The 18,380-nt window shown below is 35.8% G+C and overlaps 1 protein-coding gene across 10 annotated transcripts in view; it reads right to left on the bottom strand.

Annotated features, from left to right (window-relative positions):
* Ralgapa2 (Ral GTPase activating protein catalytic subunit alpha 2) overlaps window positions 1-18,380 on the bottom strand; it is a 310,144-nt gene that overhangs the window by 205,975 nt on the left and 85,789 nt on the right. For all 10 annotated transcript variants that reach the window (XR_013439516.1, XR_013439515.1, XM_078051338.1 and 7 more), the window contains 5 exons: window positions 17,326-17,553; window positions 8,574-8,738; window positions 7,270-7,407; window positions 5,205-5,353; window positions 2,681-2,792 (listed from right to left, as the gene is read on the bottom strand). Coding sequence is in view for 8 of the 10 variants with exons in the window: in XM_078051338.1 (XP_077907464.1) it covers window positions 2,681-2,792; window positions 5,205-5,353; window positions 7,270-7,407; window positions 8,574-8,738; window positions 17,326-17,553 (792 nt within the window). In the remaining 2 variants the exon portion in view is untranslated. The remainder of the gene's footprint in view (window positions 1-2,680; window positions 2,793-5,204; window positions 5,354-7,269; window positions 7,408-8,573; window positions 8,739-17,325; window positions 17,554-18,380) is intronic.

Raw genomic sequence — 18,380 nt, 5'->3', positions numbered from 1 at the left:
TCATAACAGCTCTTGCACACAGAGCAAAGTCATAAAAGATAACTGAGGGAGGGGAGTGGTGACATCTTTGAATTAAAAGGCAGAGTCTGCTTTTAATTACTCTTTTATCAAAGGAGGAGGAAAAGAGAAGGCCCCAGCTCTAGGTTTTGCCATTAGCTTTCTTTGTGACCTGGGGCAAGTCACTTGGCAAGTCTCATCTAAAAATAAAAAAGGTGGATAAGAATACCTCTTAATTCTGTCAGTATTGAAATTCAATGTTTTATGAAATATAGCTTAGCACAGAAGCTACATAATAAAACACTTTGCCTCATAAGTCACTCATTTTAGGTACATTTGCTAATCAACCACTTCCTACATCTCTCTGCTTACCACCTTTAAAGGCACTCTTAATTGTCAAGTAATGGATCTAACTATAAATAGCAGGACCATAGTTTTCTGATAAACCTTCACAGCTTCGTGCATAAGGTCGTATTTAGAACTAAAAAAAGGTTAAAACATCATGAATGGTAATCACTATTAATTAGTAAATATTTAAAACTGAGTCAAAATCAACCTAGAGTATCTACTGACAGAGAAGAAAAAAAAAGTACTAAAGGAAAATTTAGTAAAGGATAGATAGAAAGATAATGGCTACTTAAAATCTTCTTTCCCCTTTTCAAATTATTTAAAAAAAATCAAGTATCTGATCATTTTAGATAGTCAGATGACAAATGAATCATAATTAGCACATTTTATCTAGTATGGCACTAAATAGTGCCCACTTGACAGTCTGCCCAATCTCTTCAGACCTTTACCACTTTTCTCCCTTCTTGGATCTCACATAAGTACATGGGAGGCCAGCAGATGATCATAAATCCCCAATTAATCTGCTCTAATTCCCATGACAACCCTTCAGTGTAGGAAGGAGTCCTCTCCTGATTGTGAGAGATCAGGGGAGAGGCTCAGAAAGGTGAGGTGGTGTGCTCAAGGGCACACTGCCAGGAAGAGGAAGAGCTGGGATCAGAACCAGGATCTGTCAAACACTAAAAGGCCCATCATTCCTCCACTATTTTAGGGTTAATTCTAAATTTAAGCATGTATCTTGATTTATCTAATTATTCCCCAAACGTAACAATGACATCAAAAGCATAAATAACCATGGACACATAAAATATTTATCAACAAAGATCTGACAAGATTTCTCCATTAATGGAGGGGATTTGATTTTTCAAAAAAGCCAAACAAAACAAACAACCCTCACCCCCACAACTCCAGAGTAGATTTTTGCTTAATTCTGCAACAAGTTCTTTCTCAAATCCCAACACAATAGATGCAAGGTCAGACAACTGATAAGGATGAGGCCCAAGCACTCACCAGCCTAACACTGGCTTTAGCTCCTATGCACTTGGCAATCCAGGCCCAGGAATGGGAACTTGAGATGTTTCCAGAGCAAAGACAGCAGAGTGTCCATTTGTTCAGGCAGACAGCAAAGCAGTGATCAGTACAACTCTCCAGCAACAGCAAAGCAAAGTTGGACACATGCAAAAAGAGAATGCAGGACCACTCCACATATCCACAAACTAGGCAAGCTAATCAGAACAAAAGGGATAGTACTCAGGAAGCAAACGAGTACATGCCAATTAGTTCTACAGCCTCTTATATATTTTTCATCAAGCCAAGATCATTCAATCATAGTGAATTATTAAAAATTGATATGAATAGTTGATCCCCTCACATTATAATTTCTTTTTGTCATCTTCACCTCCATGTCCTATCTGTACTCTATGTATGCTCTTAATATATATTCTCTAAAACTACTTTCAGGTCAACTGAGGAAGGACACTACTTGCTCCTCCCTGCAATCATCACTCCAGGTCATGACCCACCATGCTTCCTCTTAACAAATTATTCAATGTCCGATCTACCCTTTGTACCAATACCTGTATTTGTGTAGAATGTCCCATATTTCCAGAGCCCTTTCACACTGTTTCAGAAATGTTCATAAATTCTATGTACCATATAAATATTGACTATGCTACAGTAGGCGACTGCCCCACTAATTGGCTCTCATTTTCTCCTCCATCTACTTTAAGTACGCCTCATTCCCTTAGAACATTCTTAGCAATCTTCATCTTGACAAAGCTAGCAGTCAACTGACTGCTTTTCTCTTTCTAGGCATCCAAGGCCGAGGCACACTCTTCTGGGCCTCCTTATGGCCCACTGGCCATCCTTTCTCAGCATCTGAGTGGCTCCCTCTTCTCTCAATTGTGGAGAGGCCCTCTTCTGGTCCCCTTCTCTCTATGACATGTATTTTCTCCTTAGGTGACTCTATTCAGTTATGTGGCTTTAAATACAATTGTCTAACACATGGATGGTTCTCAAGTTTTTATTCCATTCCATACATTCTGTACCTCCACACCTACCTGATCCATCACCAAGGTTCTGAGTGCTTGTTACTTTCCTAATTTCTATCACCTTTGAGCAAATCAAGAGGAATTAGATGGCATAGAGGTAGGAAAGCCAGCATTAATTGCAAAGAATAGACCACAAAATTTAGGACACAGTTAAGAAGGAATGTTTCTAAAAAATTCAAGATTAATTTCATAATGAAAATTCTTAAAATACTCAATGATTAAAACTAATTTTCTGTAAAATCTGATTCATTTCTTGCATTTGCAGAATTTTAATATAAAAGACTTACCCTAAATAGTAACCCTGCCAAGCTCTGGGCAAACAAGTCCTTTATTTGTTTATCCTTTGGCTTCTGCATGACAGCTTCTGTTATCCTGAGTAGTATTTGCAACATCTGCTCCCTGGGCCACCCAAAATAAAAGCTCATATTAATAACCACATCTCCCAAGCACTTTAATTCGTAGATATGAGAAATTCTCTTAAGAATTCAACAACATTAATAATCATATATTATTCAAAAGTACTAAGTCTACATGCCAATTACATTAAAATATCATAAAATAAGCTATTTTATGTTACAACAGTTCTAAAAACATGCCTCCCACATCCACACCAATAGGCAGGATAAAACAGACATCTTCCTACCCTGATTTTTTCCCACTGCAGAAAGGGAGTCAAGATGGTTTTTCTACAACTGTACTAGAGCCTTGAGGGCACTTAGGGAATAGTTGTGCCAGTCTGAACTTACGTAGCACTGTTTAATTTCCCATCCATTGTTTTATTTAACATAAAAGATCTCCCCACCTGTCTTGTGATAGAATATAAAACTGACTTTCTGGTTGGTCTTCACTCCAGGGACACATACAGTGAGCACCATAGCACAACTGAGCTTCATAGTCCTCTTGCAAGGAGGAAGGGCATGGAAAGGCCATGACTGGACAGTAATGGGCACTGTGCTTGTGCCCAAAAAATCCTGACAGTTGGGACAACTACAGTTCCAACATCTCAATCACAATGTGCCAGCATTTTTAAAGTATCTTAAAGAAGGGGCTTTGTAAAAATTCTTAGAAGTGGGCTGGGGATGTGGTTAAGTGGTAGAGTGCTTGCCTAGCATGTGTAAGGCCCTAGGTTCAATTGCCAGTACCAAAAAAAAAAAAAAGTCTTGGAACAGTAGAAAACACTACATAACCGCTGTTAATTATGATAAACAGTATTTCAGGAAAATGCCAAAGGGCATTTTTCTTTCTTACAGCTAAATTATATTCTTCACATCAAAGTGTCTGCTTGAGTTTTCTTTTTCTGGATTCTGTGGGAACAGAAAACACATTACCTTCTGTGTATAGGTTGGGTCCATTTGTTCTCTGGGGGAAATCACTCGATTTCTGTGAGGTTTTTACACTAACCATTCATTCGTCTTTACTACTTTCTCCTTGGCCTTATAACTCCTTAGTGATAAAACCAAGAATGGGAATAGTAATCACGATCAGAAAAAGAGATCTCTAAACTATAATTTCTTGATACTTTTCTCCTATCTCTATGTAACAGGACAGCATTTACTCTTAATAATACATGATGTTGAATCTCATTAAACTTCTTATAGTATCAATGACTTCTGGAGATTTATTGCCTTCTTTGTACTGGCCCAATTTGATTTCAGTCCTGAAGTTATTTGTTGGCATACATTCTCACTGCACTCTAATCCACATGTTTTCTTATTCCTATAGACTGCCTCTGAACTCTGGAAGCATAGAGAAGGAAGAGTAGCCAAGTCACGTAAGATCTAGGCACAGCAACTCTGAAGAGGAAGTTAAGAGAATAAATGGCAGAGCTGAGGACAGCCTGTTGCTAAGTAGTTAGGGTACCTAAACCCCTATCAAGTGAGTCTTGACTGCTCATATCATATAATGCTTAAGACAATGGAAAACAATTCCTTCTACACAAGTAGTCACATGCCCATCATGCAAATGTGATGAAAATAAGAGATAGATAGGCCCAGTTTCAGATAAAACCTTGGTGAAGGGAATTGCTGTTAGAAAGTATGAAACTGACTAAAGCAACGGCTGATAAAGACACAGAGTGAAGTCAATTTAGGAACCTATGAAAGCTTGGAGAGCCATGGAATTTCCATGCAGACTTTTCTGGAAGAAAGTAGCCATGAAAAGCTCTACAGTTTCAAAAATCTTTCTAACATTGACAAGCTGCCAGTCTGAATCACAGATCAATCCTTTCTATTTCGTGAAACACTGACTGTTAGTCACTCCTCCTCAAAGGACAAGTACTAGAAGAATACAATATGAACAGACATGTGTGCTTTCCTTGTGCCTGAAAGGGGGGTAAAGATTTTCCTGCATCTTTTATTATTTATTTTATTTTTACCATCTCACACAGGTAGTACTTGTACCCATTCACATATCAGCTATTCATTTTATTCATTTTTATTGAAGCAATAAAAATCAGTTTACAGAGTTTCAAGGCAATTAACCTCTTCAGGACTTACGAAGAAGGATATTATAAAGCACTGCTTTTTCACAAAACTGTGTGATGACAGTTTATAATGGAAAAACCTACCACTAAGTAATATGACTACTTTTAGTTCAAGAGCATTTTTAAAAAGAATAATGAAAATAAATGAACTATCAAAGTACTGGGTACTTACCTTCTTCATAATTCACAGAAACTGCTCCAAAAGACTGATTATCAACTTATTGTTAACTTGGTTATATCATTAAATAAATGGAAACCTTAACATTTCAATTATGCTGAAAAATAGAAACATCTATTTTACGATATTAATTAATTTGAAATAAACTTACCATGTCTTTTTATTCATTGTAAGCTCCATTATCATGCGCCTAAAAATAATCAAAACAGCTTTACAAGCATCAACTTGTTCTTTTAAGAGCATGGGAACTTCAGCACATGGTTCCAGCAAGAAAACGTTTGCAGCATTTGTCAGAAATACCTTAAAAATCAATAATGTAATAATTAGAAAGTATAATTAGCCATATACATCTGAACAAATTTTGCCTACAGATAATAATATTAATCACCTACCATTGAATCACCTTTAAGATATCTGTTTCAATAAGGCAAGCAAGATACTAACATATACTCAAGACATTTTTAGTTCATCCCTTAGAATCACTTCAATAATATGGCATTATGTAAAAATGTGAATGTGTAACTAATGTGATCTTGCAATTTGTATTTGGGGTGAAAATGGGAGTTCATAACCCACTTGAATCAAATGTATGAAAGATGTTATGTCATGAGCTTTGTAATGTTTTGACCAACCAATAATAAAAAAAAAAAGAATCACTTCAATAGACACCTTTCAAGAACTTTGCCTAGGAGGAAAAATGCTATTACATATAACTGGTATAATTTAAAAAATTTTATGAGTCATAAAAGATTTGAAGACTTCTTTTTGACATCTTCTTAACAGAAAAAAGGAAAAACAAGAATCACTGCATTTAGGTGAAAAAAATTTAGAGTAGAGGGAAGGTAGATAAAGAGAGCCTGTGGATAGACACAGGATTATGATAGAACTATGTGATTTTTTATTGATTCTCCAGGCACATGGACTCCAGCTTCCTGAAGAGCACGGCTAGCACCATCCAAGAAAGGTGTCAACCTTGAGGAACAACAGTGTGCCCAGAAACAGATAAGGCCATATGAACCACACTGCACATCTTCAAGAAACTTTTTTTTTAACTGTATAAAGATATTATGCAGTAGAATATAAAATAATATAAAACAGATTACAAATAAAATATACATAATAATCAGCTGACTACTCCATGCTCTACCCTAGACTATTAAAATCCCAAGTTCACCATCCTTTACCAGCAGGGTATCTCAGGAAAAAATGACCCTGGTTCCTATGTAGATAGTTACTACTTAGAAACACACAGATGACTCTAGTGCAGATGACTCTAGTGGCCCATCAATCTCAGATAAAATGCAGATGACTCTAGTGGCCCATCAATCTCAGATATTGTGAGTTGTCAATCTGCTGATGAGGATAGATCAGTTTTATCTATCTAAAGATATATTCCTTCTTAGGGCTCCTTTATGTGCAACAGTACAAAAACACAAACAGTGCTTCTCTGGCTCACTAGTGGATGGATTTCAAAATAAATATACAGATCCAATGATTAATATTAAAAATACTCCATGCCTGACCTCTTCATGGGATGCCCAACTGGATATAACTATAAACTCAGGCGAAAGAAAGCTAGGGAGCCAGGGAACAGGGGAATAAGAGGTACCCTATATTTTCACTTATACTCCTAATTGCCTTCAAGCTATGTAGGACCTTAGAGGTAATCTCCCAATCTCCATTTCTTTAATAAAAGTCCTGAGATCTAGGGAAGTTAAATAAGGAGCCAAAACTGCTCTTTCCAATGTTTCCAAATGTATGGGCTTTACTTCACATGTTCATTCAGACATATAGCCAAAAGCTATTACATTAGTCATTGTTCTTTATAAATATAGGCAATTTTTAAGAGGAATATTACTTATAAGATATATAATCACCAAACTTGCCTTACAAATTAGCATCCAAGTAATTGCTCCCATGTATTTGAAAGAAACTTTTAAATCTCAGACATTTCACATTTACTGTGTAATAACTCCTCTCATAAAACTGCAAACAGTTCTCATGTCTTTTTTGACTAGGAAAAAATAACTTTAACAATTATAGCAGGAAATTAAATAGAAAATTAGAATAATAATTTAGAAGCTAAATGGTAAAATACTACCAGGTGGCTAAAAATATAACCACATTTAATATGATATTATTCCTGCTAAACAATATTCTCAAAATGATTCCTCCAGCTGGGGAGGCGGGTCTTCCTGTCCTGGTCAGCAGCATACCTGCAGCATAGCCTGGGCACCAGCTTTCACATTTGTATTGTCCTCTTCTGTCACACATCCTCTGCTCATGGCACTTGTGAAAGAGTATGTGCGTCCCCAACTGGAAGATCGTTTATGACCAGAATTTTCAGATGAGACCTTCAGAAAATAATAATCCATTAACAAAGTGCAAAGAAGCATATGTTTGAGCATTTAATTTCTTTTCTTTCTGGGTTTATTTTTTTTTCTAGTACTGGGGATTTAACCAGGCCCTTGTCCATACTAGGCAAGCACTGTACCACTGAACTATGCCCCAACTCAATACATTTAATTTCTTACATCTGCTGAAATTCACAAGAAAACAGGTTCTGAGAGAGCAATTTTTTTTCTGTTTAGGAAAATATGATCTCTATTTGTTCACCACTCTAGTTCTAGCACCCAAAATAGTGTATATCTCTTAGTATATGCTGAAGAAATGAGTCATGTTTGTCTAATGCCTGAGGGAGCAAAAGAGGCCTCTAAAACACAGAAATTTCATTTGCTTGCTTACTCATTTCAATATCATGACTAGTTATTAAAGTGATTTCAACAATACAGAAACATAAAATTATGGAATTAATACAGATATTTAAAAGTAATATGGCTCTGATTAAGAATTTTAAATATTTTAAATTAGTTTCAAAACAGCATGCCAGAAATATAAATATGACTTAAGTTTCTTTTGTGTTTCAGGAAGGGTTGCACCTATGGTTTTAGATTTATCCAACCTCTTGCTTTATCTAATATGGACAGCAGCCCTTCAGGAGGACAGCATTCAGTACTCCTTCTTGATAGTACAGGCAACATTTGCTATTTATTTGGCTAGTCCTTTCAAATATTTAACACCCAATTGCTTCCTGTACAGTTTAATGCACAAGAAAATTCTGAAAAAAAAAAAAACATTCTAAATGTTTTTTCCTAATTTCTAAATGTTGTTTAAATAAATAGCATTCCTCCAAATGCTATTTATTTAAACAAGTTGAGGAGAAAGCAGTATCTTCTTTAGTTTCACCTGTGAAATATGATGGCTTGTTAAACAACCCTCTTAGAACACTAACAATGACACCATGCATATGGCCCTAGCCCGAGGTTTAGGAGACGACTGTGATATAGATCAGAACACAGAGGATGTCTCTTTGAAGCAAGTCCTCACAGAACTCGTCCACTCATCAAACAGCATATGAGATCTGCCTGCCTGCGTCCAACTAAGTGGGACTCTTGACTGAGCAGATTTACTTTGCTAAAATATATATACTCCCAACTCAAAATACAGGCACTAAATTTACCTCCTTGTTGTCAGTCTCTGAAAATACTAATTTTTCAGCTTCTTGGGCAACATCTTTTTTATCTGGTTCCTCCATGAACACAGGTTTGTCCTGCAGGATCCACTTTCTGTACACTTGAACTACTTTTCTTGTTACAGCTATTTCACAGGAAGGCAGCAAAAATGCCTGAAAGGAAAAGAGAAAACTCCCTTTAACTCTACCTGAGGTCAGATCACAAAACAGACATTTCCAGGGACCATCACTAATTTCAGAAATAGAGGTTGTAAATAAATATACCACAAAAGTCCACACATCTCTGTGTGGACTTTCAAAGAACAGAAGATGTTCTCATAACTGGGCCAGGAAACATAATGAAGTTTTAAAAACAAATTCTATATTCTGAGTCATATTTCCACAGAAATAACCAAATCATATACCTGTAGAGATTTTTTTGATTATCACATGTTCAGTGACATCACAGTGATGGCTTGAATTGGTCTGGGTTGGAGTACTTATAACACAGCAGTTGGCAATCATTATTTTGCTTTATTTGTTTAATCTGCATTTTCCTGGCCTTTTTTTTTTTCCTTCTTTTCCTTTCTTCTCAGCTTTCAACATCAGAATGACACTAAGTACAGTTGCCATTATTAATAAGAGCCACTGGCCAGTTGTTAGCATTATGCATACTTATAAGCACTTTTTAGTATTAAAGAACCACCTTACATATTTGCACATAAGGCTTTTGAATTAATGTGATCAGATTCCAGAAATATAGGATTTAAAGGAGAAATTCATTTGCCTTTTGCTTTTCAAGTTTAAGAGCTATTTTTGTATGCAAGGTGGGCAGGAAAAATAGGTACCCCGAATTTGATAATTGCTTTAATGTCACAGATAAGAACACTAAGCCTCAGAGTACTAAAGATAATTTCCAAAGGTTCTAAAGTTAGTAATCCTCAAATTCAGGTCTTTATATCAAGTCTCTGGGACTTGTTTTAATAGCGATCTTAAGGTTCCTGCCAGAGGATGCCATTATAAGCAGATTTCACTTTAACATGGATGCATGCTTTTATGGTTTGGATATGAACTGTCTCCCAAAAAGGTCATGTTGCTGATATGGGGTGTTCAGAAGTGACACGATTATGAGAATTGTAGACTAATCCATTTTATGGATTAATAATTTAAATGGATAAATGAGTGGTAACTGCAGGCATGTGGAGCATGGTTGGAGGAATTACGTCACTCGGGGCATGCCCTTAAGAATTATATTTTTGTCCCTGGCTCCTTGCTCTCTTATTTCCAACTGCCATGAGCTGAGAAGTTTCCCTCCACCAAGCCCTTCCACCTCAGGCCCAGAGTAGGAGTCAACTGACTATGGACTGAGACCTCTAAAACCATGCACCCAAGTAAACTTTTTTTCTCTAAGTTGTTCTTGTCTGGTATTTTGGTCACAGCAATAAAAAGATAACATATTTACAATTTGTAAATCTCCATGGATGATGGTTACATCATATTAAATTCTAGAACAGAGGAGTTTGTGTTATAATAAGACTATAATGTATCAATGTATCAAATATCCTGAAGTACAGCTCAAGGAAGCTCAACACACACACAGTATGACCAAGTACAAGGGTATCCCATTCTAATGATCTTCCTGAATTTTTATTACAAAAATTTTCACACGTATAGATTTTTACAGTGAATGCTCATATAATCACTGCTTTGATTCCACCATAAGACACTGCTGTATTTGCTTTATCACACATTTATCTGTGAATCTACCCCTCTTACACATCTTTCATTAAATCTACTTTATTTTTGATGCATTTCAGTACTCTCTTCATCCATCAACTCTTCAGCATGCATATCACTGACTAGAGCTCAACATTACTTTATTAGGTAAAATTTACAAACAATGAAATGCAAAAATCTTAAGAAAACTATTAAATCAGTTTTATCAAATATAGACAACCATGTAACTCAAGTCCAATATAAAAGTATGGTACATTGTCCTACTCCTGGAAAACAAATAATAACTCCTTAAAAGAAAATAAAATCATGGTAAACCAAAAATTATTTCTATGAACAACCTGGTTAATATCATATATAACATATTAATAAAAATCAGAAATATGAGCAAAGATGTCAATTCAAACAAAACCACAATTTAAAGAATTGACAATAGTTTTAAAACATAGAATATCTAAGTAATGAGAGTATCAAAAACTGAAGTAAATAAAACTTTAAAATAAAATAACCAAAAGTAATAACTCAGTGTATATCCACATATACAAAATGGAAACAGTTGAAGAAAACACTGGGAGAAATATCAGAGGAAAATATCCAGAATGAAGCAAGGAAAAACAACAGATATTGCTTCTTATTTATGCACACTTTTGGAGAGAAAATACAATGAAAAGGTTACTCTATATGCATGGTTTGAAGGAAGAAAAAAAAAGAAAATAATATTAGAAGAAAGAATGGCTGAGAGTTTTACAGAATTAGTGAATGGTATCAATCCACAGATTCAAGAATCACATACAAACACAAAAAACCAAGATGAATACAAAGCATATTACCATTAAAGCAATGAAAATCAAAAATAATCCAAGAAATTTAAAGGAGACAGAGACCAGGTGTGGTGGCAGACATCTGTAATACCAGCAATTTGGGAGGCTGAGGCAGGAAGTTCGAGAGCAACTTAGGAAGACCCTGTCTCAAAATAAGAAGTATAAAGGATTGGCTAGGTAGCTCAGTGGTTAAGTGACCTAGATCCAATCCCCAGTACCAAAAAAAAAAAAAAAAAAGAGGGAAAAAAGACATTTCCTCCAAAGTAATGACCACATGACTTACCATGACTCTCAAGTGGAAGCCACTGAACAGTAATGAGTTATAAACAATGAACAGTAATGAACAAAATTATTTGAAGTTCAGAAAGCAAATAGTTAATAATGGTAGAATTTACACCCAGAAATAATATACTTCAAAAATGAAAGCAAAATACAGACATTTTCAGATAAGAAAAATGTGTTACCAAAACACATGAACTAAGGTAAATATTAAAAAATTATCCGCTGGGCAGAACCAAAATTATCCTCAGTCAGAGATTAGGGAAGGAATAAAATATAACAAAAGGGATTTGTATAAATGCAGATAGGAAAGTATATGATGATATATATGAATAAAACTGGATAAAATGATGATATTTCTGAAATACAAAAATTAAAGAATTGACAATAGTTTAAAAACATAGAATATATATATTCTACACATAAAATAGAATTTGAATAGATAACAAAGGCAGGAAAACTGAGAAGGAATGAATGGAACTAAAAATTATTAATTATGTTGAAGTTAATACTAAATTTAAGTTAGGGATACATGTTGTTAATCATTAAAATAACTACAAATTAGTATAATACTACTAATCTAATTAGAGGAGAAAAATGATATACTAAAAACATGAAAACTGAAAGAACTCAACACAATTAAAAAGCAAAATGGCATATACCACACACAAACCCAATAGAAGCAGTTGCTGTGTTACATGTGAATGGAATAATGTTCCAATTAAAAGGCAGAGGTTATAACACTGGATTTAAAAAACAATTCAAGGGCTGAGGATATAGCTTAGTGGTAGAGGACTTACTTAGCAAGCATGGGGCCCTATGCTCAATGCCAGTACCACAAGAAAAAAATTAAAAACATTTATTCATGATTCATAAGAGAATAACCAAAACATATGCGCACGTATAGCATTCGAACATTAACCAAAAGAAAACTGGCAGAGCTATATTAAGAATTTGAGGCAACATTAAAAAAAAAAAAAAGCACTACTAAAGAGAGAAGCTGCTTTTTTGGGAGGGGGAAGCCAGGGATTGAACTCTAAGGGGCTTAACCACTGAGCCACATCCCCAGCCCTTTTGAAATATTTTATTTATAAACAGGGTCTCCCTGAGTTGCTTAGGGCCTCGCTAGAAGTTTCTTAAATTCGATCCAGAGGAACATACAACAATTCTAAATTCGTACTGCAGCTAACGTTTTGCCAAAAATACAGCAAACACTGATAGACTTTCAAGGGGAAAAAAGGGAAATTCATCATCATAAAAGTTTACTCTCAGCAACTAGAACAGCAAACAAAAAAGAACACATAAGGGACTGCAAATTGGTGCAGCCAATTTGGAAAGCAGTATGGAGATTTCTTGGAAAGCTGGGAATAGAACCACCATTTGACCCAGCTATTCCCCTTCTTGGTCTATTCCCTAAAGACCTAAAAAGAGCATGCTACAGGGACACTGCTACATCGATGTTCATAGCAGCACAATTCACAACAGCAAGACTGTGGAAGCAACCTAGATGCCCTTCAATAGATGAATGGATAAAAAAAGGTAGCATTTATACACAATGGAGTATTACTCTGCATTAAAAAATGACAAAATCATAGAATTTGGAGGGAAATGGATGGCATTAAAGCAGATTATGCTAAGTGAAGCTAGCCAATTCCTAAAAAACAAATGCCAAATGTCTTCGTTGATATAAGGAGAGTAACTAAGAACAGAGTAGGGAAGAAGAGCATGAGAAGAAGACTAACATTAAACAGGGATGAGAGGTGGGAGGGAAAGGGAGAGAGAAGGGAAATTGCATAGAAATGGAAGGAGACCCTCAGGGTTACACAAAATTACATACAAGAGGAAGTGAGGGGAAAGGGAAAAATAATACAAGGGGGAGAAATCAATTACAGTAGAAGGGGTAGAGAGAGAAGAGGGGAGGGGAGGAGAGAGGAGAGGGGATAGTAGAAGATAGGAAAGGCAGCAGGATACAACAGACAATGAGTATGTCAATATGTAAATCAATGGAAGTGTAACTGATGTGATTCTGCAATCTGTATACGGGGTAAAAATGGGAGTTCATAACCCACTTGAATCAAAGTGTGAAATATGATATATCAAGAACTATGTAATGTTTTGAACAACCAATAAAAAAAAAGAAAAAAAAAAAGAACACATAAGCCATTTTCATTAGATTCTCCATGTCTCCCACTCTTACGGTTCTCACTTCTGTGTCTCTGAGGTAAAATCAGAACAGCTTCTTCATCCATATAGAGCTGCATCTAATCTACTATTAAACTTACCCACTGAGGTTTTCTTTTAACATTCCAATTATTACATTTTTTTCAACATTTCAGAAATTCTATTTTATCCTGAACAAATATGAATTGGTCATGTGTTGCAGTTTCTTGTTTACTGCAACATTTTCAAACTTGTCTTTAAATTATTTAAAAATGTCAAATCTACTAATTCTATACTTTCAATTATATAACTGAAGTCCTTATGAGGTTTTCCTGCATCTGAATTGTATGCCTAAAAAGGTTCTGGCTTACAAATTCCTAAATGAAAGAAAACCAATATTATTAAACCCAGCTCAGCTGCTGATCACATGTTAAAAGCAAAAGAAAAACATTTGCCATCTTAAAAGAACTCATGGAACAGAATTCCAGACACCCTACTGAAAATACTCAATGACAAATCAAGGCAAACCACAAAGTCAATCAAAGCAAGTATTTTAGAACTATGGAACCAAGAAGAATGATCTACTAAAACCAGAACCAAGTCTGAACAACTCTGTACCTTTACATTCCAAAATCAATTTCAAACGATGAGATAAATTTACACTATAATAAAGTTAGCAGACGGAGAGAGGGGGCTGAAGAAAATATAAGGCTGCTAATTTCATATTTCATAACAGGAATTCAATAGTGGTACCTAAAATTATAACATGTAGTTAAAACATTATTCCAAATCAGGCAGCATGGTGCACATCTATAATCCCAGTAAATTGGGAGGCTGAGACAGGAGGATCACAAGTTTGAGGCCAGCCTGGATCACTTAGAGAGACCCAATTTCAATCTAAAATTTTAAAAAGGGATGCAGATGGAGCTCAGGGACAAAACACTCCCAGATTACAGCCCTGGTGCCACCAAAAAAAAAAAAAACTCTTGAAGAATTAAAGATTCCATTGTCATATTTTCTCAGTCCCCATCCTGACCCCTGGCACTTGTACTTATCTACCCTCGCCTTGATCTCAGTTGGGATCTGTCCTATTCCACTTTTACCTGTCCATGCACATGGTTGCCTGCCCATTTCATCTCTGCTTCCCGACCTGTCCATTTGCACTTGTCTGCCTTTTTGCATCTCCTATCTGAACTTTCCCACCAACCTGCTTAATTCCATATTTGAGAGTTGGACTGTTTACACTTATCTGTCTGATCTTCTATGTATGACTTCTGGCATGTTTATGCTTTCAGGTCCCCTGACACACTCTTGCCCACCTGCCAACCTGCTTACATCCTTTCTTATCCAGCTGCTCTCTGCAGGTGTCTCATCTATTTGGATAGCAAGGTCAATAAACACACATACGCATACTGAAATACTTAGAATGATATTCTTCTAACATTAATGATGATCACTTAGATGGTGGTATTTTCAGCAATTTGTTTTTGCTTTCTCTTCCATAATTATAGACTGTATTTATCTAATGAACATATTTTTAATAAAATTATTCTTTAAAATAAAATCAATATACAAAACAACCCCATGAATAAACATCCTTTAGAACAATGCTTCAAACTATTCAGATCATTACCTAAGCAAGGCATGTTATAGGATATATGCATCTATATATAGAGTATTACATAAATAAATCATGTTTCACAGAGAAATACTAATCCTTGTAACATGAAGTACATTGTGGAATGTTTTGATCTATTTTATTATTTAAAAAAATAAAACCGGATTTAACTCACCCAGCTGATTTCATGACCTATACAAAGGGGCACAACAGTTTTTCATCTAACTGAAAAACTCTAGTTAAAAAACAGTTTCTAGTGGATCCACCCAGTGACCATAACTGCTCACACTTAAGCACTCTACCACTGCCTGTCTTTCCTATTGGGGGTAGGAGAGATGAACGCTGTCCTGAACATTGCTGAATTTCATCTTTCTTCAATTACTATTTCTACTACTTCAAGTTGCTGAACCATCCTGTATCAGGTGACTTGCACCACCTGATCCTTTAGCCCCTGCCGCAAACCTTCCTGTCTGCCTTTAATCTCATATAACAAGGGGACATCTGATCTTCCACCATCTCACACTATTCTCTGCGGTATATGCATATATCTCATCTCCCAACTGAAAATATGCATTTTTTGAATGTCCATTTTAAACTTTAATATCCTTTAGACTTAAATAGTTTCTGAATATCTTTATTTAAAATTGAAAAACAAATTATTATGAAAGAAATCACATTTTGTCTTCTGTATAAGAAAACCATCATTAACCAAGAAAGAGCAATAAATGCAATTTAAAACCCATGTGGAGGGTTCTCCTTGCTCTGTCAGAGGACTCTAGCTTAGAATTTCTCCACAAAAGCACTACTGCCATGTTGGGCTGGATAGTTCTCTGTTGTGATGGTAATTAAGAATGAGGGCTGTTCTGTGCATTGCAGAATATTTAACAACATTCTGACTGCTACCCACTACATGTCAGTACCACCCCTTCTCTGTTATCAAGATCAAAATAGTCTCTAGACATTGCTCAGTGTGTCCCCCAACCAAAAGGGGTAGAGGGCAATATCAGCCCTGGCTGCAAACTTCTGATGTCACTTGTGGCTGCTAATTTCTTCCCTCCCTTGCTTACACCTCTTTACTTGTTTACTTTCTCTTCCCAGCACCTTTGCATTTACCAGTTTCTATTTCATGTCTCAGCCTCAGCGCTCCTTTCTCTCCTTTTATTCCCCTCCCCATCCAGCTTTTTCTCTTGCCATAAATACTTCTCATGTGTACTTTTCCTTTCTCAGGAACGTACATTTTACAGGACTCCCTTCAGGGAACAAACCAGCTTCTTTGTTATTAGGTCCACTTGTTTCTGGGTACTCAGGCACTCACCACCTACCTCTGAGTTTATTTAGTTTGCTATGGAAACATTAAGATATTGGTTGAGTTTTCTTTCCTTATAAAGGAATGTTTCAAAAACAAAACTTTTTTTTTAAATCACAAAAAAAGCCTTTTTATGGATCACAAAAAGTAGGATTTCATGGATCATTACTGACTTCTATAATTCAGCCCAACTCATCAACAGTCTTTCTTGGAATGTTATAATTAAAAAAACAATGTGAATTTGGAATATCTTCCAAAGGACCATGCATTTAATAAAAGCTTTGTTGGGGCTGGGGTTGTGGCTTAGTGGCAGAGTGCTTGCCTAGCATGTGCGAGCCACTAAGTTCAATCCTCAGAAACACATAAAAAATAAAAATAAAAAATAAAGGTATTGTGTCCAACTACAACTAAAAAAATATTTAAAAAAAAATAAATAAAAGCTTTGTCTGCAGTTTGGCACTATGGGAAGGTGGTAGAAACTCTTCAGGAAGTGTGCCCTGGAGGAAGGTTTTAGTCACCACTAGGATCATGCCTAGAAAGGGGATTGTGAGACCCTGGACTCTTCCTCTTTCTCTATTTTTCACACCCAGCCATGAAGTGAACAGGACTCCTCTGCCTCCTGCTCTTGCCATAATGTACTGTGTTGCCACAAGGATAAAGTGAGAGAGCCAACTGGTCATGGATTAACACCTCCAAAACTATAAGCTAAAATAAGCCTTTTATCTTTTCAAATGTATTTATCTCAGGTATTTTCTAGAGTAACAGGAAGCTGGCTAATACAAGCAAGAACAAAGATTTCTTCAGTTTCATAAACTGGTAACACATGCATAAATACATACTAACCTGGCGAAATACTTCATTCACAAAATTGACATAACCACGTGTTGACAAGAGAATCCGCTGCACCATTTCATACACTGTTCGGTACTCTTCTTCAATGCTACAAAGGCTGGTGTTGCTGAGTCTTCGGTCAGACAAGGTGCTGCTGTTAGAATGGTTTTTGTCCTGCTCTGTTGGCCCACTGCTATCCAACTCTGGCACCCTCTCTTGTACTGCTCCACCACCAACAGTCTGGAAGAAAGTCATTACATTTCTCAGTGATTCACATCCCTACTCAAAGGCAGCTAGCAAAACTTAAGAGTTGCCTTTTTGTTTTTGTTTTGGTTGGTGCTTGGTATTAAACACAGGGCATCCTTCGTGCTAAGAATGAACTTTACTACTGAGATATGCCCCTTACCTCGCGTCTTACCTTGTTTTAAAATAATCTAGTTACCAACCAATTTCACAGGGTACAGTAAGCCAAAACCTAGTTACTGCTTAAAGCACACACTCTGGAACCTATAGTTACCCACTACGTAATTAACTAATTCTTCCTTAATTCAGTTATTTTAATAAGAAAACTAGTAAGTTATTTCAGGAAAGAGGGCTGTGAAATTTTATCACCCAAAAAATTTAATTTGCGTTTGTAAAATCACAGAATAAATTAATGCACAAATACATGTGTATTATCATCATGTTAGGTCTCCAGACATCAGCATTTACTCTGAGGTCACAGAAATTTGAAAATGCAAGGGACTTCTTACAGCAACAAGACTGGGAGGCATCATGTGACTCATAAACCTAAATGACCTTGATGGAGGACTGTATAACCTTTAAAGGGTATTTTAAGAAAAAAATCTTGATCTGAGTTTTATACTCAGAATCTCAGTCAAATTTAACTAAAATGTTTACAAAATTTTAAGTATTGAGAAAACATTAGGAGCACAAAGGAATAAAGTAATTCATGTGATGATTTACAAAGCTAATATTGATATTTGCTCTGATTTCTCCATAGAATGAAAGGTTTCCTTCAAACATAAGCAGGTATAATTTTACCTCATCTTCATAAGCAATATTAT

Source organism: Ictidomys tridecemlineatus, chromosome 5 (assembly GCF_052094955.1).
Source record: "Ictidomys tridecemlineatus isolate mIctTri1 chromosome 5, mIctTri1.hap1, whole genome shotgun sequence".
NCBI classification, from domain to species: Eukaryota; Metazoa; Chordata; class Mammalia; order Rodentia; family Sciuridae; genus Ictidomys; species Ictidomys tridecemlineatus.
This window is presented reverse-complemented; position numbering and strand designations above follow the sequence as displayed.